General features: G+C 34.6%; 1 protein-coding gene and 1 long non-coding RNA gene across 2 annotated transcripts; both read left to right on the top strand.

Annotated features, from left to right (window-relative positions):
• Positions 1-11,637: 11,637 nt before the first annotated feature.
• On the top strand, positions 11,638-20,361 carry LOC122310386. Its single transcript, XM_043124279.1, has 6 exons — positions 11,638-12,414; positions 12,547-13,539; positions 14,036-14,610; positions 14,700-14,854; positions 19,797-20,044; positions 20,140-20,361. The coding sequence occupies exons 1-6, from the start codon at positions 11,638-11,640 to the stop codon at positions 20,359-20,361; spliced, it is 2,970 nt and encodes a 989-aa protein (XP_042980213.1).
• Positions 20,362-21,109: 748 nt separating this feature from the next.
• On the top strand, positions 21,110-21,491 carry LOC122309837. Its single transcript, XR_006242536.1, has 3 exons — positions 21,110-21,126; positions 21,220-21,315; positions 21,397-21,491. It is a non-coding gene; the product is annotated as an uncharacterized LOC122309837 (long non-coding RNA).
• Positions 21,492-23,031: the final 1,540 nt, after the last annotated feature.

Raw genomic sequence — 23,031 nt, 5'->3', positions numbered from 1 at the left:
AATAGCGGCAGTTACTATGCTCCCCATTCTCAATAGGTAAATCGATGGGAAGATGTCATATTCTTCGGCGACATCATTGCGGCGAGTATCGGAGTGGATGTCACACCTAAATCATAGCATTTTATCTGCGATGTAAAAACTGCTTAAAAGTGATTTTAGCCACAATTTTTGTAGTTGTTACGGCCACTATCGAGCGCGGTAAAAAATAGCATATGTTATAGTGTCGGTCAAAGCAAAACAATTACTATTAGATTCCGTTGGATATTAAGAGTATATCATAATATATAAGAATATGTGTACATATATAGTTGTGAGTTAAGATCTTTAAGTGAGTTTTGTGGAAGAGTATGCGTCTCATTGAGATGTGTTTGAATGTATAAAACAAGTTGATATATATTTAACTTTTTATGAAAAAAACAAAAAGTAGTGGTCAAGTCCCATTAATGATTGGTTTGTTGTTGTAGTGATGGAATAATTATTTTATTTATATTGATTAGTGGCTGAGTCCCATTTTGCATATTTTTTATGCACTTCATTAATATGATTAGCTGCATCACTTTTTTTAATATAAAATAACTATTTTGGCCAATCACATTAATAGAATATGTAAAAGTGACTGCATATAACAGAATTTTTAATATTTTATAAAAAATTCAAAATAGTGGCCGGATCCCATTAATAATTGACTTTTTGTTGTAGTGATGGAATAATTATTTTATTTATATTTTTTACTAGCTAATATAACACAAATATTACGAGGCAATTCTCACAACGTATTTAAAAATCAATTTCGCACATTTTTTGTCGCCAGAATTAATTTTATTTTTTTAAAATATTAAATATTATCAATTATCCTCATTTAAAGTTTTTGTCCCCTAATGCAACTTCATTTTCATAACAATTTTTATTCTTGTTTTTAGTCTCGTCCCAGTGAGACCCTCTGCCATGCCCCTCTCCAATTTTTATTCATCTTTTAGACCCTTGCCATACCCCAGTGTCTTGAGTCCTTGAACAGTGATGAAATAAAGATGAACACTGAGATCATTTCAGACGAAATAAAACACGTGTGCTTGGGATGGGATATTCTTAGCGGTACGAAAATATATAAGATTGGTAAATATTCTAACCATAAAATAATTACATAAAAATAATTTTACAAACTATCGTGATTTAATATGATTCATGAGATTGTAAAATTATTTTTATTATAAAATAAATCTAACAGATTAAATAAAGTCGTATCATTTTATAAAATTATTTTTGTGTAATTTTTTTATGGATGTATCAGTACTACTCTATAAGATTATCTCAGAAATTTTCTACGCCCAAACGCAACCTTAAGAAACAATGATATTGTTCTTTTCTCCGTTAGTTTGATTGGGAAGAATAACTTGCTTGGTACCGTAGATATAGCGGCAAAATCTGAAAAAAAAAAATGGAATTTTTAATTTAATCTAAAATGAATATTATTTATTTAGAAAATAGAGAAATGTATTTAGATTTTATTATCTCCAATAACATTTGAATAATTTGATATATGTCACCTCTTAATTAAGTTCCATTAAATTAAGTAGTTGGACAATTCGAGCATCGAGCTCAAAATTATATGAATTGTAATCAAATATAATAAATTGTTTGATTTAAAATATTGTATTGGGTTTTAGCAAATGAGATAAAAAAAAAAATCAATAAAGATATTATATATAAAACTATAAAAGTGTTTAATTATAATTTTTTAATATTATTTTTATTTTAAAATTTATAAAATTTGTATTCAAATTTTTGTTTTATTTTTAAATTTTAATTTAAGTGTTTTATAATACCTTTATATATAATATCTTTTATAACTTTTAGTTTTATAATATCTTAAAATGTGTAAAAGTTATAACTTTTAGAAACCGCCAAAGCATAATTGTCTTAGGAGTAAAAGTCCAAAACGATAATGGCGTGATCATGTCATGTCATATAATTTTTTTTTTTTTTTATATATATTTATATAGGAGAGAGAGGTTGAACCTGGTTCAACCATATGGATTGGTCATATGGGCGGCTATAAAAAAATTTCTTCCAACCTAATCTAGAGAAATAAGTTAGGCGCGCGGCTAGAAACAAATTAATTGTATTTGATCTTCATGGTATGATCGAATTTTCCATTAAGTTTTCCATTGATTTGGTCTCCATGGTATTATCGAATAACACTTGCTCCACATTAAATTTGGTACGTCATTTCTAATTTCATAATTTATTTGGTATACTAGTCTTATCATAGAGGCCAGTACATGCTTTTAAAACTCTCAATGAATACGGCGCCTCCTTTGACTGTTTTATCACGAGATTCTTTGAAACTTGTACAAAATGTGCCCTTAATATCGTCACAAAGAGATGATAGCCACCCAAGGATCGATATAAAAAGGTCATATGCTTGAAAGGTTAAGCGTATGTTCCAAGACAATCCATTTAATCAGAAAAGTAAAGCTCTCCTAATGGCTTACACGTATGTGTGTTTGGAAAGGATGAAGTACGTCGCCTCCTTTCCCTCTTGTTAAAAGCTGAGATGGAGAGCTTTTAACAATACTAGTCTTGTTAAATTGTAGACCCTCTACATTGCTCCCATCTAAAATATGGCTCTCAAAAAAAATTCAAGTATTGACTCTATTATTATTCGACGATCAGCATATTACCATTCTACCAGTTCGCATTATGACTACATCTAATCATTAAAAAGTGAATATGTAGCAAAGTGTGCCATTCTATTTTCTTATTGTTTGTCTCAATAGTTTTTTTAATTGTTATTGGATTATCCTAAAATTGGTTTAATATGTAGGGGGAGTCATTCACACGAGAGATTGGTAAGCTGAAAGGAAAAGTAATAATAATGTTTTTATAAAGTGATGGAGCCACTCGAGCTTATTGATATCTTGCAAAGACTTGGAGTATCTTATCACTTTGAGGATGAAATAAGGAAGATATTGGAAAATAAACACAATACTCATCATAGCGGTGATGTTTGTAAGAAGCAAAGTTTATATGCCACAACTGATGAGTTTAGACTGTTGGGACAACATGGATCATATGATGTACCTCAAGATAAGAAACCTACTATTTATGCTTCAACAAAAATAAATAAATATTGGATTCATAACCCCTCATTTATTCTTAACAATTGGTGAGTTTTGCTAATTGCAGATACTTCCAAAAGTTTTATCAATGAAAAGGGGGATTTCAAATAATGTTTTTGTGTTGATATCGAAGGAATTCTAGCTTTGATAAAGCTCCGTTCCACTTGAGACAAGGTGAAAGTATTTTGGAGGAAACAAGAGATTTTGCAACCAAACATCTTAAAGAGTACATGGATTAGAGCAAAGATCAATATCTTTGTATGATGGTGAATCACGCCCAAGAGCTTTCACTACATTGGAGAGTAATAAGGTTGGAAGCGTGGTGGTTCATTGATGCATATAGGAGCAAAGAAGATATGAACCCTACCTTGCTTGAGCTTGCAGAACTAGATTTTAATATGGTACATGCACTACAACATATTCGGCCTTTTGCTATGACTATTTTTTCAGCAACTTATAACTTGCCGTAAATACTTACATTTACCAACAACATTAATCTTTCGAAAAAAAATTAATGCAATCGTGACTAAAATCAATTTTTTTCAACAAAAGCATATTGCCACAAATATTTTAAGACCAAAAAAAGTCAATTTCGACACTTTCTTAATATTTTACAATGACATTCAGTTGTCACTAATTTTAATAGAGTTAAATTTAATTATTTGCTACAATTTACTCCACCACACACAAGTTCAAAATATAAAACTTAAATTTCTCCCCTTTATTTTTTTCCCTTTCCCCGAATAACCTTCTCCCCGTTTTGTTTTTGTTTTTTTTCCCTTTACCTTCTTTTTTCCCCTGGCCCTAACCTATTTCCACTTCTGCGTAGACACCCCCAAGCCCCCTGCCCGTGACCCTGCCTTGTCTTCCCCCCTCCCCGTCTCTCTCACCAACCACTGCCAGCGACCATAGAGTAGCCACCTCGAGCAGACGAACATGGGTGTCACCATTGAACGCTACCCAGAATCTCTCTCTCTCTCTCTCTCTCTCTCTCTCTCTCTCTCTAGTTGTCGAGCCGCCGCACCAGTTGCCCGATTCGGTCTACCCCATCGTGCACCATCACAGATCTAGGAACCGTCATAAGTAGCCCCTTATTTTCACTATTGATTTCACTGTATTCACTTCAAGGAAATTTGGGTAAGAAAGTCCATTAACCAGTTTCGTATTTATACTGTTGTTTTTGTGACTTGTACATTAGTACCATTTAGAAAGTTGCTTTGGTTCTGGTTGTGTAAGAAACATTAGTGTTTTGACTTCTTGGTTACGTTGATGTGTAATAGCCTCTGATTTGGAGTGTTGTGGGCGGAGAAAACTTGGTAGTGTGGCTGTTTGGGTTGCTATATGGATTGTGTGAGACGTGGGATGTTGTTGGTTATGGTATTGTGGGTGGAGAAGACTTGATTGCAGGGCCTAATTTCTCATATTACTAACATTTTATTCTTTTGCAACTCATTTGGTAAATTAAAGAGACTTATTAACCTAACCTGACTCTTAATATCTGATAAGTGTAATAAGCTGCTCTGGTATTGGTACTACCAAACTTTTTTTTCCCATCCTAGCCCCAAAACTCGACATGCGTATTTAGACAAGCTGAGTATTCCCCTGCTGGTTTTTTTGCTAGTTTCAGACTTTAGTAATGAGATGGAAAAGCTGTGATCTAGTTACCCCACTAGTTTTCAATTGTAGTTATGGGAGTGATTCATTTGGGTACAAAAGGCTGTGAATTCTGTATATGGTCACCACGATTAGTTGATTTGAAAAAACACAAAGGATGCCTGTGGAAATAATTATATTATATATTGCTTAAACTCTTGTGCAATTTTTTTTTCTTTGTTTTTAGAAAGTGGAAAAAATTATTATGAACCAGAAAGAATCATTTGTGATGAGCTAGTGACTTCAGTTTCATAAACACTGAAAATCAATTTTATGTTCAAAGGGGAACAAACTTTACAAGATCATCCCTTAACGATCCATTATTTTTTAAAATTTGGGAGGTGGGGACCAATGAGCTGTAGATGACCATGGTTAGACACCCATAATACGCTACTGACAGCACTAAAGAGAAGATTATACACTAGGATCATATTGGTATACTAAAATTACCTTATCAACATAGGGTACCTTGCCTTAAACAACTGAATAAAAATTAAAACAAGGATAATTATTTTCTCTTTCTCCCTGTCTAACCAGTACATGTTCAATGACTTTTTTATTTTAATTATTTTAGAGAGGGGATCCAAGGGGATCAAGGCCAATAATTTGGATGTTAGCTAAAGAAAGCTACTCACTACTACTGCATTTATTTATCACATCTTAATTGGGTTAGCGTTGAAGTTTTTTGAACGTTTTCTTTTTCAGCAATAGGCCAATAATTACTTATGCTATTCTATCATTAGCTACATTCATTCCAAAATGTTCCAGCATACATATGTTGTTTTGGTAGGCATAATGCACAAAGGAGGTTTCTATGTATGTTGGTTATGATTTTGAGTTTGAGAATGGACCAACTGTGCATATAATTTAGAAATAATGGCCTCAGGTATAACTCTAATTGTGGATTTGACTCTCCTTCACATGTAGCTATAAAACACCATCTGCTTTCACTTTTGTTTGCATTTTCCATTTACATGTTTTGTTCTCTCATGCATGCTTCTGTTGTTTGACTTCTAAACCATTTCTTACTTCAAATTGACCAATGATTGAGTGTTGAATGTATCATGTTAATGCAACTTCCATTTGTCGACATTATCTCTTAATTCTTTTTATTAATTTATAAAATAATGACTTCCAAGATGATACTGTTTTATAGATTATGCTAATGCATTTGTGGAGCCTAACTTGTTCTTAAAGTGTGTCTGCACATCTGCATACACACTAAAGGGGAGCCCTTTAGTCCTACTTTAAGTGCATGCTATTTAATATTCTTTACCTACTATTTTCATTTATTTTTGTGTTGGCCGTTGTTTTTTCTTGAATTTATTAGCCTTCTAATCTTACAAAATGTTTTTACCTACCCACTCAAAGAGCCAGTTAGAGAAAATGTTGGATTCATTTGGAGCAACAATGTCAATCATTAAAAAGAAACTTCAGTTTTTATTGGCTGGTTAACTACTAATTTATTTAACTAATTTATTAACTAATATGTGAAGTCTATTTGTAACATATTAAAAAAATTGAAGCAAATATGCATGCAACTTATGCTCATTTTATTAATATTTAGACTTTAAGATAGGTAGTCCAATGTTGACAAATCTATCTAGAATGTCCATGTTCTATATAGATTTGTTAGCCAACACTTGCTAATGGAATCTATTTATCATCATCTACCTAATTTTGTTTCCACTCATCACTTCACAAGAAATTAGGGGTACTGCTGGGGAAGACATACAAGTCTTCCACTATTTGCATACCATCATTTTTATTAATGTGCATGTAATTGCTTGCCATCCTTATAATGCTAATAGTCACATTATCTTCTAAACACCTCTATTTACTTTTTCTTTTCATAAAACATTTGCTGGAAAATGTCAAAGGAATGCTATCATTGAGAGGATTGACTGAATTCATTGGAAGATACAGTTGCACTCTCCTTTTGATGCAGTATTTGACTCTATAGAAAGTGCACCTCAAAGTAATGCTTGGTCTATTAATTAAGCATTTAAATCACAAGTATGTGTGCACATATAGACTGGATATTTATATATCAGAAACATTAGCCTAATACTATAAAATGATTACCAAGTTGAGTATGGTATGATGGACCTTGACATGAAGTAACACTCCAGAGAAACTTGTGTAAGAGGTTCGGCTTTTTTAAAAACCATTGCAATTGGTTAAATATTTTTATACACTAGCTTCCCCTATAGTCAGATATGCACTTTGACAGCTCAAAAAGCTCAACTTATTAAATCTTATTGAGGTCTTTGCCGATGTACATTATTGTCAACTAATGTGTTGTTTTTATTAGTTTTTGGGAGAAGGAACTAATATTATTGCACAAAGGCAACTTTGCACCAGTCCCTTTTATTTTGTCTGCACATTGACATCTCTGCAGTCACTACTTAATGTGATTTAGCAATTGCAATGCTCAAACCTTGTTAAGAAATTCCTAATTATAGGTTCTTCTAAATGTCCCATATATAATATGGAGGAAGTTATTGTTTTACATATATTGTGGGAATGTTCAGTAGCTTCAGATGTGTGGGGGGATAGAGATAGTCCTGTTAAGAAATGGCGTGGGAGTTAAGCTGATTTTGCAAGTTTGTGGTCTGATTTTCTTGACAGGTTGGATAGTGGCAGTTTGGATCTGATATATGAAATCTGAAATCCACTCTGGACTAGAAGGAATCTATTCGGTTTTGATAACCAGTTCATCAGCCCATCATTGGTGTTAAATTTAGCTGTCTCTAATCTAGAAATCTTCAAAACTGTAAGCTCTGTTATAGTCTCTACTGCAAGTTTTGCTACTAGTTCAACTGCAAAACTTTTGCTACTAATTAATGAAGTTCTATGTGCATAAAATTGTATGAAGAAGTTTGCTTATATTTCCCAAACAGAAGACTTTTGGAGTTGACACGAATTAGTGAAAGTAACCGTACGTCTTGGCTCTTAGCTAGAGCCAATCACCTTAAATAATTTTGTAGCATTAATTAATAGGAATGTTTACACTCATGTCATTCCATTTATATATTATGTAATGCTTGCAAGAAGTCAGGTCATTTTGCATTGGGCCCCATTCAGATAATCCAAAAAGTAAATAATAATAGTGCATTTGATGATGATGATGATAAAGAAAAAAGATCCTGAATGATTCTGAAAAATTATTGTAAAGATGAATCTGTAGCTAGTACAAATCTTAAACTGAATAATGCTATCCTCCCACTTATCAAAAAAATAATAATAATACTATCCTCCCAACTTGTTATCATAATGCCTTAATGCTAGCATTTCTTTTTCCATGTTATCTGGGATTTGAGTTGTTGATTCATTAGGCATGTTGTTTGGCTTTTTTGCATTGCTGAAGATGCAAAAGAGAGGTTGCCATCCCTCCATATCTGAAGTCTTTTCAGTTTAATTATGTTGACTTCGAACTTTGAGACAGATTACTTTGCTTTCTATCTATGATTTCATGATATTCTAATCTTCGAGTTAGTCTGAATAGTTTTGCCACCATGACATTTGCTCTATGAACCGCATAACATTTTTAGTAGTAATTTACTGAAAAAAGGTTCATTTACTTTCTTTTATCCATTAATAGTCCATAATTGGTGTGGCATTCGTTAAGTGCCAGGAAATAATATTGTTGTGAGTTTCACAGCACTAAATTGTTATAAAATCTTATTTCTCATGTCACAATTACATTTCATGCACTACATAGCTTTATGCAATTGCTTAAATAATATTTTGAGTAATTTTAGACGTATCTAACTAAAAACCTATGTGGTTTAACCGATTGGTTTAGTAGGCTGTAAGAAGATATACTATTTTGATTATCTAAGACTAATCCAGTGGGTGTTTTGGTGCCATGGAGAATAGTAAAGGGAACTGAAAGTCAAGTTGAAAGTTTGGAATGTTTATCAGTTTCACAACATGGACAGCCAAATAAATCTGCACTTTTACATAAACATGATTACTTAAGTAGGGATATTTCTGTTTGGTATTTACATATGAGCTACTGAAGCACACAGGTACTAGATGCTGAATACCTATGGATGTAGAACCTTCATCATATGATTCGGAATACTTGGTTTTATAGATAGCATGTTTTTGGAAACTGAATTGAAGTACTTTATGATTGCTAGAGGGTGAGAGGAATACCTTTTTTCTTGGCGCAAAAATGCTATATAAAGCTTATTGTAATACAATTTCAGAAATACACTTAGGGACATTTTCGTTATCCATTAATGGATTTTTAAGTGACATTGCATCTTTGGCAATGCCTTCTGCAGCTTTATTTCCTGCTATCCTTCTATAGTTGCCAAGACCACACTATGCAACCCATATCTGAATATTAATCTCCCCTCTATTATTCTTGCTTCCCTTTTTTTCCTTTTGCACCCATCGGCAAGCTTTGGGAGTTTGATAATTTTTTAAGTTTTGAAGTCTTTTTTCTTCTATCCACGGTTTTCTGATTTAGACATTCTTATTTGTGAGTTAAGCAACCCTGCTTAACAATTGAAGCTTGTCATTGCTAACTAGCCCTTTGCTCTTTTTATCTAAGTATGTTTTTGTAATATTTACCTTTCTATGAACTCATTTGATGCTGTTAGTGTTAGTGGCTTCTTTGTATATATTATATAATATATGTTCCTTCCATAGAAATGCGTATTCTCATAATAATGTCCTTTTTTCCAGTACCACTACCAAAAATGTTTTTAATCCCTGACCCTTTTTGGTTATGGCAGTTTCTGCCAACTGAAATAAAACCAGTTGTGGGTTAAAACACCTTTCTAGCTTGATCAAGCATTCAGTTCTCACTTCCAGGCATACTTTTTTCTCTTTCTTTTTATTTATTTATTTATGTATTATATATTATTTAAATTTGGCTTTTATTCCATTGTTTTCTTACCTGGTGTCGCTTTGTTAGTTGAAGCACATTCCAAGAGCTCTTCTATTTCAAATGCACTTGAGATCAAGCATGTATGAAACGGGTGAACTAGTACAGTTTTCAGGAGCTTAGGTTTTTTATCTTTGAAGCTTGTAACCATAACATTCAAATGATGAATCCATAATTGAATGTGTGACATTGAACAGGGTGGAAATGTAATGCAGTAGGCCCTCTGTTATGAAACTGTTGTTGGTATGATTTTCAGCAGGAAATTTGTTGTAGAAACTTTATATATTGTTTAATGGACTGGATGAATAAGTCTTTGGCATGTGAGTGTCTTTATAGATGCCTATGGTTTTAATCTAACTCATGAACATAGTTTTAACCAATTCAATGCCTTTACACCTACTTCTATCGAAACTGTTTGGATTCAATTTGTGTTTCCAAAACATGATAAACTTATTTTTTTGCTGCAGCAATACTGTATTTAAGCGATTGGTTGTATGCAGTAAACATCTCTTACTAGTCTACATGTAAGGGAATTATTATGGCCGTATAACAAAGTGGTTGACTATATTGCTGTGAATTTGTTCTTTCTGATGCTTTATTTGTTTAAATATACTATTTTTCTCATCTCAATTTAGTGATTAGGTTTTTTCCCCTGGGTGCCATTGGATTTGTTTTATCCTATTTGGTCTCCAGTTTGTTTTTTGTTTTGCTTTGTTTTGAATTTTTCAAAAAGCATTCCCTTTTTCAGCTTTTGTTTTAATATTTTCTATGGTTCAATATTTTGTGTTTTCCATTCTATTTTTCCTTGCTAGCATGCATAATCCACACAAGTTAGTAGGGTATGAAAATTCTTTGCTTTTGAGGATATGATTCAAGCATCTAGGTGACAAACTTGTTATTTGGGAATTATAGGGCCATGCATATACTACACAATTGGACTGCCTTTTTTAATGTCGTTGCGTGCGCCCTCCCTCTAATTTATTGGGAGCAGATTTTGAAATTACACAGTAGACAATACTCATTTATAGAATCGATGCGTATAAAGTGTTGACACTAGATTAGATGCTTGTACAAGAAATCTGCTTGCTTCTTAGTTATAAGTCATATGCTTTCTATAAGTAATGTACTGAACCAATAGATATAATCATGCCTACAAGCATGATTATGTGGATGCCCATTCTTACTCATTCCAGTATGTTTTTAGTATGTACTGCAGTGTGAAACAAGCTGCATTTTTCCTATCTTCATCACCCATTCAACTTCTCATACAATTCTTTGCTAACAAACTACATTGCTAAAAGTTGTTCTATCCATTTAACTCTATCAAGGTCTTAATGGAGTCCACTTCATATTAACTTTTATCAAGAGAAAAGTTACTGTGGCCTACTATTGTGCTACCAAGATTTAAATGGATAAATCTTGGATACAAATTGAAGATAGATTGCGGTCCCATGAATATACCGAAGGCATTAATCAATTCTTATCAATGGCTCAATCCAATGCTCCTTCCAGTGACTCAATTAAGTGTCCTTGTCGGGACTGTCGTAATAACTTCTTCCAGCTATTTACTATTGTGAGGGATCATCTATTTTTGAGAGGGATTGATAGAAGTTATACTCAATGGATATTTCATGGAGAAGATGATCCTTTTCATGCCAACCGGTCAGACGATGAGGATGATGGAGATGATACTAGAGAGTACATTGATGACGTCGATGAGATGTTAGATGACATTGGGTGGGATCCTTCGTGGATGATATTACCGGTTTAAATGCTAGTGGCAGTGATGATGATAATGCACAGCCCAACGTTGGGACTTCTAGACACCATACGTTTGAACAGTACGTCGAGGATGCACGACGTCCACTATATCCATCGTGTACAACCTACTCAAAGCTATCATTTATAGTGAAGTTGCTTCACATCAAGACAATCGGGGGTTGAAATGTAAAGTCATTTAACATGGTACTAAAGCTATTGAAGTCTACATTCCCGAGTGCTATCTTGCCTGAAGACTATAATGATGCACGTCAGCTAGAGCGTGGGTTGGGATTTAGTTACACCAAAATCCATGCATGCCCAAATGACTGTATGTTGTTTTGGAAAGATGATGAAGACAAAGATGAATGCCCTAAATGCAACGCATCTAGGTGGATCTCAATGACGAGTAAACATCGGGTACCTCAGAAAGTGATGCATTATTTTCCATTGAAGCCTAGGTTGCAACGCCTTTATCTATCAAAGAAGAGAGCAGAAGCCATGCGATGGCATAAAGAGGGCCGTATTGATGATTTGAACTGTATGAGGCATCCAGCCGATTCCAAAGTTTGGAAAGATTTTGACAGTCAACATGATTGGTTTGCCAAAGATTCTCGTAATGTCCGTCTTGGACTGGCGAGTGATGTGTTCAACCCGTTCAATAACATGAGCAAGCCCTATAGTATACGGCCAGTAATACTTCTACCTTACAACTTGCCACCTTGGTCTTGCATGAAAGACCCATACTTTATGTTAACCTGTTTGATACCTAGTCCTAAATCACCAAGAAATGATATCGATGTCTTCCTGCGTCCTTTAGTTGATGAGTTAAAAGAATTATGGGAGGTTGGTATTGAGACATATGATGCATTCAGTTGTGATGTTTTCCGATTACATGCATCTTTACTTTGGACTATAAATGACTTCCCTGCATATGACAATCTTTCTGGGTGGAGCACGAATGGGAAGTTGGCATGTCCTGTATGTAATGTTGATACCGATTCTATGTGGTTGGCGATTGGGCATAAACATTGTTATATGGGCCACCGTCAATGGTTGGATCTGGACCACCCTTGGAGAAAGAAAAAACGTGCTTTCAATGGTGCCAACTAGGTTCGGATTCAGCCAGCAAAGCTTTCGGCCCAAGCTATATTTGAATCATTATCCGTGGTCCCGAACGTGCAATTCGGGAAAAGTTCACGGAAGAGGAAACGGGCACCACAAGAATTAAACTGGACAAAGAAAAACATCTTCTTCGATCTCCCATACTGGCAAGACTTAGAGTTGAGGCATAACCTAGATGTAATGCATATTGAGAAAAACATCTGTGATAGTGTGTTGGGCACCTTACTGAGTATTGATGGAAAGAGTAAGGACACTGCAAATGCGCTCAAAGATTTGGAACATCTAGGACTGAGGAAGGAATTACACTTACGTCCGGATGGCGATCGTTGCCGAATGAGTCTTGCATGTTACACCGTAAACCAAAATGAAAGAATATCCTTCTGTGAGTGGGTGTCACAAGTTAAATTCCCAGATGGCTTCGCCTTTAACATTGCTCGGTGTGTGAATATTCGTGAGGGAAAAATTTCAGGAATGAAAAGTCATGACTGCCACATTTTCCTCCAACGATTGCTTCCGGTTTTGATTGGTGGTTATCTGTGGCCTGACATTCAGCTAGCTTTGATCGAGCTAAGTACATTTTTCAAAGAATTGTGTGCTCGAACATTGACTTATGAATCATTGCATCGACTTCAGGTAGAAATTTCTATCATCCTATGTAAACTTGAGATGATCTTCCCACCTGCATTTTTTGATATAATGGTGCACCTCGCAATTCATTTACCGGACGAGGCATTGCTTGCTGGACTAGTGCAATATAGGTGGATGTATCCTTTTAAGAGGTACCTAGGGAAGTTCAAACGTTACGTTCGGAACAAAGCCCGCCCGAAGGGCTCAATTGCCGAAGCATATGTTCATGTTGAGTGTTTGACGTTTTGCTCAATGTATCTCAATGACATTGAGACCAGATATCAACGGGTTGAAAGAAACGTAGACCTTCCAGAACAGAGTAATGAAGAATTTTTCTCTGTATTCTCACAAAAGGTACGTCCGCTCGGGGCAGCCAACATTCACATGCTAGCCAAGAAATTATTTGCAAGAGCCCACTGGTATGTGCTAAATAATTATGGCGAGATCGAGCATTATCTCGAGTAAGTGGTGAATTCTTTGCAGTTACCGAAGTGTTCATCTCATCATCAAAACACCGTGTAACTATAAGACATTGTTTTGCAGTGAGCATTATAACATGATTACAAGGGAAGTCACAACCAACACTGCGCGCAGGCAAGAGGCTCAATTTCCCGAGTGGTTCAAGAAACATGTATGTATTTCTCTTGCATAATGAACAAACAACCTTTTCATGATAAACACCCCGGTTGGCGTGCATTACATTTGAATCCAACATAAAAGTTTGTAAACTTTAATTGATTGTAATCACGTTGTCTAAAATAAAAATTCTTTTAAGATATTATTAAAAATAGATAGTTGTATCTCCTATTTTGCTAAGCATGATTTGAATTGTTGTTTGCTTGGACACTAGATTCGAGAGAAGCGTGCAATGGATCGAACTAGTGTACGAGATGAAATATATGCACTTGCATGTGGTCCTGACAAGTGGGTTGCGTCATATGCTGGTTGCATAATGAATGGAATTAGGTTTCAAACAAAGGATCGAGAGAGGCACCAGCGAACGCAAAATAGCGGTTTGGTTGTCCGAGGTGAACATCAATCAAATCCCATAAACTTCTATGGGGTGTTGAATGATATCATAGAATTACGATATATGGGTTGGCGTAAGGTGTATTTGTTTCAATGTGATTGGTGGGATGTTGGTGATAAGCGAAGAGGGATTCGCGTTGGGGACCATCTAACCAGCCTGAACACGTCTAGAAAATGGTATAAAGATGAGCCTTTTGCTCTTGCTTGCCAGGCTCAACAAGTGTTTTATGTAAAAGACGTGAGTGTGGCGGGTAGTTGGTATGTGGTCCATAAGATAACGAATAGAAATGTATACAACATCCCTTTAGTATCAACAGCTGAGGAGGCGGATGATAATGCCAATTCTGGTGAGGATGATGCTTTACAAGAGGATGAAAACATTGCCACAAACGTGCCGTATGCCCAATGCAGTGACCCAGACTTGATGACTCCGTTGAACAGGGTAGATGAAGAACCATTGCTGCTTGACCCTTCGATCATGCTAGAACAGCACCATCTGAACTACCTGACCACGAGGAATATGTTGAGGATGTTGTCGTTGATGATGAGCTGGGAGTTGACGATGCCTCCGCTAATAGCGAGGACAGCGAAGAAGACAGTATTGCAGTTGCCGATGATAGTACATTAGATTCAGATGACGGTATGTTTTTCATAATCATGTATATATAGGGAATTTCGAAAATGAGGACTTCTTGTCATTATTTAGTGTTAAAAGTCAGCGTTCTCATATTGTGTATGTTGACTTCTTTATTAAGCAAACTACATTAATAACACTTTAATATAATGTACTGAACCAAGGATAAGAAAATGCAAAGTTAATGATTGTCAGACTGATACCACTTTCTAAGCATTATGCAGGTTCCACATGTGGAGGTAAAGGACCAGAGTTGGGGTAATGGGGTCATGATGACAAACTTGGTGTAAGTTCTCATCTATGCTCATGATAGTGCTATTTTGAGTATTGTTTCAATGCACTACAGAATGTTCATACTACTATATATATGTTTAGGGCAGTGTTTGGAACATGGCTGGTAATTGCAGTGTGGTCATATTTTGAATAACCATATACTGCTATCCTAGGTTTGGGATAGCTCAAAACGTTATGATTGCATTAAATGGGATTTGAGTATGAGTTTAGTCCCACATATAACTCATGAACATAGAACAGTATAAATGCCATCAATAACAACTGCTATTGATCAAACAATGGATAGAAACAGTTTGAGATTGAGTCAAATGGTGATAAACTTCTTATAGTTGCAGCAAATTAGGCTGACATTCGGGTGGGTGTATGCCGAACGCAAATTGGAGACTGAAATCTTTTTTCTTTTTAATTATTTAGATGATAAAACTTAGTACAAACTCGATCTCACATGCTGTGTAGTTGCATGTGAGTGGTTTATATTTCAGCTGGCTATAAATGTAGTGAGATATACTTTGGTGTCATGGTAGGTCCCTCAGCAAATAAGTAAGGATCAAGCATGACATAAACCACATATATGAAGCTTAATTCATAGACAAAAAAACAATTCACCATCCAGTATAGGAATGTACAACAAGATCTGGGCATACTTTTTTACTGCATCCAGTGTTCATCTTTACCAGCAAAGTTAATGGTGTATTGTAAAATGGTCCCTATAATATGTGGTTTATGGACAACATTAAAATATGAACTTTTGAATAATATTATACTATAGAAGGAGCATATATCTAGAGCAAAATAAGCCAAGAGATACATTAATTAAGAAATGACTGAACAATATATACTTTTATATGCAGATGAAGCTACTTGGTGGCAGCCACATGCCTGAACGAAGGTGGTTTCCAATTGGGTATTTACTATGAAATACCTAGGGTGTGATTGTTTCCTCAATTATTAAGGGCAAACTTATGAGCATGTCTTAATATGATTAGGTTGTATTGAAGGGGTACTGCTGCTTATATATGCAACTAGCAAGACTTTGAGATTTCAATTTACTATTATAAGTTAAACTTCTATACAATATTGATGTGTTTCTTATATAATTAAGATGGTTTGACAGGTCAAAAGGAGTACAAGAACACATAAACTCGTTAGCCCCAGGTGACTACCTTATCCTTCTACATGCATGCCTCCTATAAATGCCACAAATTAAAAGCCAAGTGATCAGTAAATCTGAAAAACATTTAAACGATCTATTTAGGGTATAATGTTGATTAACAATACAAGGGTGATGACAATCAAATAAATGAAAATTGAAAAAATGGGCTAATTAGCATTGGCTATAAATCCATGATTATATGTTATTTATTATACTTCTATGCTCAATTAGCTTCATTACCCACACAGTCTGATTTATAACATATTATGATATAAGGTGAGCTGATAGTGTTTTCTACATTGCTAATATTAATGATGGATATGGTCATATCCATGCTGAGCAATGTAGTTGCAAAACTAGTCTATGGGTCACTTCCAACAATTGTATGTGAACGTAAGTTTTATGCTAGCATTCAAACATTGTGAATATAGACTCAATTCTTTGAATCAAGTGTGATAAGAAAAATTATAAGCATAGCATGCTGAAAACTGAATAATGTATTTCAACTTCGGATAACAGTAAGAGCACCAGCAACCCATTCCCTAATGACAATTATAAGATGTATTTTAGGGTTCAATATATACATATTTAAGTTAGGCATATGGGAGCTGAATGGAATTGACTCAATTACAGTTACACTTCCCAAATTTGGAGAGCAATTGTAAGGCAATCCAAAATCATTCTTGATATTGTATTGAAATAACTTAAATTCTAATAGTATATAAAGACAGAATTTAAAGTATCTGTGAGAGCAACAAATAATAATAATGATGGTTTCAAATATTGGTGATTCATAGAAACCATAAAGGGTAATAATAGAATAGATACAGTCTAATCTTCAACAAGTGAATAAAGAGAATCTTCAAAAATTCTTTTTTTTATTGGTGATAGCAAATGCAATGGGAGCTGAATAAAATTCCCAGCAATGCGAGGCCCATTCATCTATAATTTGGGGAGCAATATGGGTATCAGTTTCACAATAAATGAGGATACTTGTATTGAGAATATCATCATTTTTTAATAGTATATAAAGAAAGAATATAAAGTGAAGTGAGAGAAACAAATAATAATGAAAGAGGATAAAAAATATTATGATTAGTAGAATACATAGAGAATAAAGAGTGGGATACAAAAAGAAAGGTGAATAAACAATATAGTTGCATATACTCAAAATTTGAATAGATGCAACATGGGAGATGCATGGCATTTCCTAAAATACAGTGCCAAGAAAGAATTTGGAGAGCACTTGTGGTAGAAATTGAAATTGTCGAATTAGTTGTTTGAAATAATCCATATGCTAATAGTAAATAAAGAAAGAATATAACATGACATTGAGAGAACCAATTCAGAACTAAAGAGGAACGTATTGATGTTGCTAGAATGGATCATAAAGAAATGAGACCAGGATATATATCGCATAAAGAAAGGTTGATAAATTGATGTAAAAAAAAAAATTCAATTAAATGATAAAATTTAGTTAAATTGTAGCTACCATCAAAATATTGTAAACTGTGAGGGGGAAGTAGTACATCTTTCACGCTGGCAAAGTAAGCCCAAAAATTAACACAGGTTAAGAGAGAGAATATTATGTTTTCAAATCTGAAGGCTGAATAAAGAAATTGAGTACTATACCATAGATTCCTAACATTGGTTAGGTTAAGGAGAACGTAAATATCATCCCACAGATACACAATCAGAGTGAAAGCTCCAAGTGATCAGTAGAGTGGAGGGAAAGTGGGACAGAAGGGAGGTGATCTGTAAGGTTCCCTTAGAGGAAGACAAGCTATTCAAGCACTCCAACGTGGGCTGTAACAAAGATCCAGGAATACACACTAGGTTAGTAATCCAACTTTCTAGCTTTGCAAATTCCCTCTCCTACTCTGACTCTCTAGCAGAAAACTGCATTTCTTGAGGCAAGTTACTGAAATATGGTATATTATTTTTTAAGAAGGCAGGTTCTTCATATAGTAATTGGAACATTTGTATTTTTCATTATAGTTTGTGTGCCATTGTGGCTGGGGAAAAAACAGCCTTTGCTTGTAACAATGGAGTAGAAATTTGGTGTACAGCATGAATCAAGCATGACCACACATCGATGCTCCAACATGCTGGACCAGTTTGATTTTTTTTTGTTTTAAAAAAAAATGTTTCTTAGCTCGTGGGAGGTAAAAAGGTTGAAGCTTTTTATTACCTACTCACCCATGGAAATCAGGAAGAAGGTATCAGCTGGAAATTTAAGTGCTTAGCAGCTTAGTGAAAGACTTGCAAGTAGAAAGTCTGTCACTACCATTAGGTGGTTTAAAGTACATATTTTTTTTTTTTTTTTTGGTGGCAGTCTAAAGGGGAAAAGGTTGGAATATTTTGACATTTGGTTAAAAACTGGGCATGAATAAAACCATGCTGGAACTTCTAAAACTATTAAAAATAAATGTACATTACTTATAAAAAAAATTAATAAATGGACATCATGACTGAGTATTTTTCACGCTTCACAATCATTAGCTAAAGCAATGAGACACGTAGAGTTTATGGTAAGGGGTTTTACATTTAAAAAATGCTTGCCTACTTTGTTAATTCAGCTATTGGGTTATTCTCACATTGTGTATGAATACAGAATACAGGAAAGTCTGATGCATTTTCCCTTCATTGTCATAAGCTTCAGCACATATATTGCACACATATATTGCCCAAAATGTGAGATGGGTAAGAGGCAAAATTATTACCTACTCACCCATGCAAATCAATGATTAATGTATCAACTACTTGTTTAAGTGACTAGTAGCAACGTTGGAGACTTGCAAGTAGAAAGTGAGTCACTACCAGTAGGTGTTTTAACTTTATATTTTCTTGTGGCAGAATATATAGGGAAAAGGTTGGAATATTTTGACATTTGGTTAAAAACTGGGCATGAATAAAACCATGCTGGAAGTTATTGTACCAATAAGAATAAATGTTGCAATCATTGAGTATTTTCACATTTCACAATCAGAAATTTAGCAATGATCTTGTAGAGTTTATGGTAAGGGATTTGACAATAAACCAAATTGCAGAAACTGCTTTGTTAATTCAGCTGTAACATAGTCTCAATTACTTGTGATTGAATACAGAATATACACAGTCTAATGCATTTTTCATTCATTGTCATAAGGTTCAGCACATATATTGCACACATATATCGACAATAGTGAGATGGGTAAGAGGACAATAGCGGGGACCAGGTGGAATACATAGAGCAGGAGGCATACGTGTCCAACAACGTCCACTTTTGAGTGATATACAAGATAGGGAACACGAACTACCTTCGGACGATTCAACTCAACCACCAAATGTTGGTGGTGGTGAGACAGTGGGAAGCTATAGGGAATGAGGCTGAAAGGGTTGTGAGTACTGAACGTAAGTTGACAGATTCGAGCTAAGTAATTTCATAATAGTAGATTTTAAATTCCATTTATTATCTTTTGTCATGCGAGACCTAATAGAGATAATGTTTTGCAATTTCAGATAATGGAGATTTGCCAACTCGAAAACGTGGTCGAGGACCAGCAAAAGACACGCTTTTTGAACGCGTTCAGAAATTTGAGAAAATACCTCTGAATATTAAGGATGGACAAAGAGGTCCATCTTGTGAGAATTACAACATATTTTCTGGACGAGTGAGATCGATTGTTAGACTTCATGCAAACATGCGCTATGCAAGCTGGAAACAAGTATCTAAAGAGGAGAAAGAGGAGCTAATTGACGGTGTTCGAGTATACAAGTTTTATTTTTCTGTTTTGTCAGATTTTTTATTTTTAGTAAAACCTTCTACAGCTTTATGATATTTTACTAATGCATTGTTTCATAGGCTGACTTTATATTAGATTGGACACAAAGTTCTCATCGTGAGTGTGTGATAAATGCTCTCCATCGAAAATACAATGCATTCCACTACCTACTATGCAAGCAATACTTGGGCTATTCCTCACATGAAGCCGCACTTTCTGGCGGGACAACCTGGGTGGAGAAGCCCGTTTGGGAATACTTATGTGGATTGTGGTCGGGTGAACCATTCAAGGTACAAAGTTAATTAGTAGTACGTTATTTCTTTGTTAGTTGGAATAATGGTTTATTCCAGATTTTTTAAAGCTAATGCAGTAGGCAGAATTGTATAGATAAGATGAAGTAATGACTCAATCTTCAAAACTGCTCTATTTGCTAGTAATGGATCTAAAGTTATTTCTCTGTTAAAAGCTCAATTCATAGAGGAATGTTGTATTACTAGAACAACAGTAGGGCTTATTAGCAAATAGAGGCATGAAGAAATGTTAGAAAATTTAATTGTTAATGGTAAATATTAATGTATATAAATTTCTTTCTTTCTAATTCAACAAAGGGTACACAGTCTATTTTTATTACTAGAATAGCAGTAGGGATCATGTGATAGAATGCTGAACTGATAACCATGTGCATTTATTTATTTTTTCAAGGTAAATATTAATGTATAACAAGTTCAGGCTTTGTTACAACATAAGCAAGTTATCAGTTTGATTTTATAGAACAGCAATGGATCTTGATTTTAACGACTACATAGAGCAATGTATGAAAATTACTTTGTTTACTATACAACTACTTAGTCCTGTTAAGTACCAATTCTAGTTAAACCACAATGGTTAGCATTTTTTATTGCTATGACAGCAATAGGGATAAATTTATAGCATGATGATTTAAACATAACAGTGAAAATTTCTAGAAATTGCAGAAAATGTCACAGAGAAATAGCACAAATAGGAAAAAACAGCGAATCAACCATACAAGTGGCCGAAAGCCTTTCGTTGGGGTTATGGAGGAAACTGTAAGTTGTAGCTAGTATCTTGCTTCAATTTCAAAGAGTTCTTTCTTGCCTATGTGGTTGCAGTACCTAACAAAGTCACCTTTGATGATAAAGAATGAACAAGCCCCGAACTTGGTAGCTTTTTACAAAGAAGTGCATTGGTCAAAAAAGAAAGGTGGATTTATCACCAACACTGCAGAACAAAATTATGTAAGTTTCCAAATCTCAAGCAGTATTTAATTTAAAACTTCTTAAATATTATATAATGGTGTGCATTATCTATGGATGTAGAATCTGATGCTTGAGCGGTTGAATGAGACTGAGTTGGATGGGAACATGGATGAAACAGCTAATGCAGTGTTTAAGGAGGTTTTAGGATATCGACCAAGTTATGCAACGGGTCTAGGCCACTCTGTTATACCTGAACCATCTCCTTCATTGCTCAACAATAGGGATTATCAACGCGTTGTTGAGGAGAACGAGAAGAACAAGAATGAAGTAAATTTGTACAAGAACCAGTTAGAAGCACTGAGATCTGATTTACTGGAATTCAAGAACCAATTTAAAGACTATGAGAAAGTGATGAACACTCGGATGTCTCGTTATGAGTCTCGGAGGGAGTCTCAGCACGAGACTCCCATTGATGCCTAGCCATCGCTAGTTTTCCAAAATCATCCCTGCTTTTGAAATGTTTTTTGAACTGTTGTTGAGGGTTGATCAGACAGTAGATGGGGATGATTGTGGTGAGTTCCAACTTTTGTTGAGCAACTTAGGATGTGGATTGGTTGGAAGTGATAGGAAAGTCATACCAGACATGCATATTGACAGGTGCATAATACATCCCTTTAATAACTTGGTCCGTTTTTATTTCTTACATAGCTTATTGGTAGCAGCTTTATGTCCTTAGTGTGCAAGTGGTAGAGCCAACAAGATTATTTATTAGCTAGCTTAAAAGGTGGGTTTTGTTTTTGGGACTTTAAGATAGCATATTTTGTTGGAAATATTTTTTGGCATTGGATACCTAACTAGGAATCATTAAATGAGTTGCAAAAAATGGTAATATAGGTGGATAGTTACTGAGTGATTTAAGCCTAATACTTCCTGTTGTAATTGCAATGTAGGAATTTCTGTGGAGACTTTATTAATACCATGATAGCAATACTTTAGATAACATGATATTTTTATGCAGCATTGTTTGACTCAATTAGCAAAGGGACTGAAAGGGACTACTGTTAGAGACAAAGGATTGCTGCATGCCTGAGACATTTCCAGAAATGTTCAAATACTTGCTTTTTGAGCCAAGACCACACCTGCTTTTGTCTAGTAACTTATCAAAGTATAAGTCAGTCTCTCTTGAATCTAGATGTATGAACTGCTTTCGAAAGTTGCCTAACTATTGGAAATTTCAGTTTTAGGATGATACTTATATGGCTGATAGATCAGCTCTATATGGTTTATGTGGATCATGTTTAATGATAGCAGACGTAATATATAAAATGTGTGCATATGGAAGTACTTTACGCAGAAATTTGGGGTTGATAGAGTTTATATTACTGATCAGATTTTATCATGATGATGGCATTTATGCAGCAGTATTTATACACAGATTTGTCATTACATTGTGTGAATTGATAACAGATCTTAGGTCTTTAATGGCCATCCATGCACATGCATACTGATCATTATGTGTCAGGACTTTAGCTAATATGTAAAGAGAAATAATAATGTTGACTACAAACAACCAAAATATAGATATATACATAAATAGGATCGAGCAGGCCAATGTTATAAGCAGCTAATAGTGCAAGATAGAATTTACAACAAATTTATGTACATACTGGGCTAATGCTTGAATGTTACTTCGTTCACTATAGTCGCAAATCTCAAATTCTTACGCCATCTAATTGTGGAAATTATTATACATTT

This window comes from Carya illinoinensis, chromosome 5, assembly GCF_018687715.1.
Source record: "Carya illinoinensis cultivar Pawnee chromosome 5, C.illinoinensisPawnee_v1, whole genome shotgun sequence".
NCBI lineage: Eukaryota > Viridiplantae > Streptophyta > Magnoliopsida > Fagales > Juglandaceae > Carya > Carya illinoinensis.
Note: the sequence above shows the minus strand (reverse complement) of the source record. Positions and strands in the feature narration are given on the sequence as shown.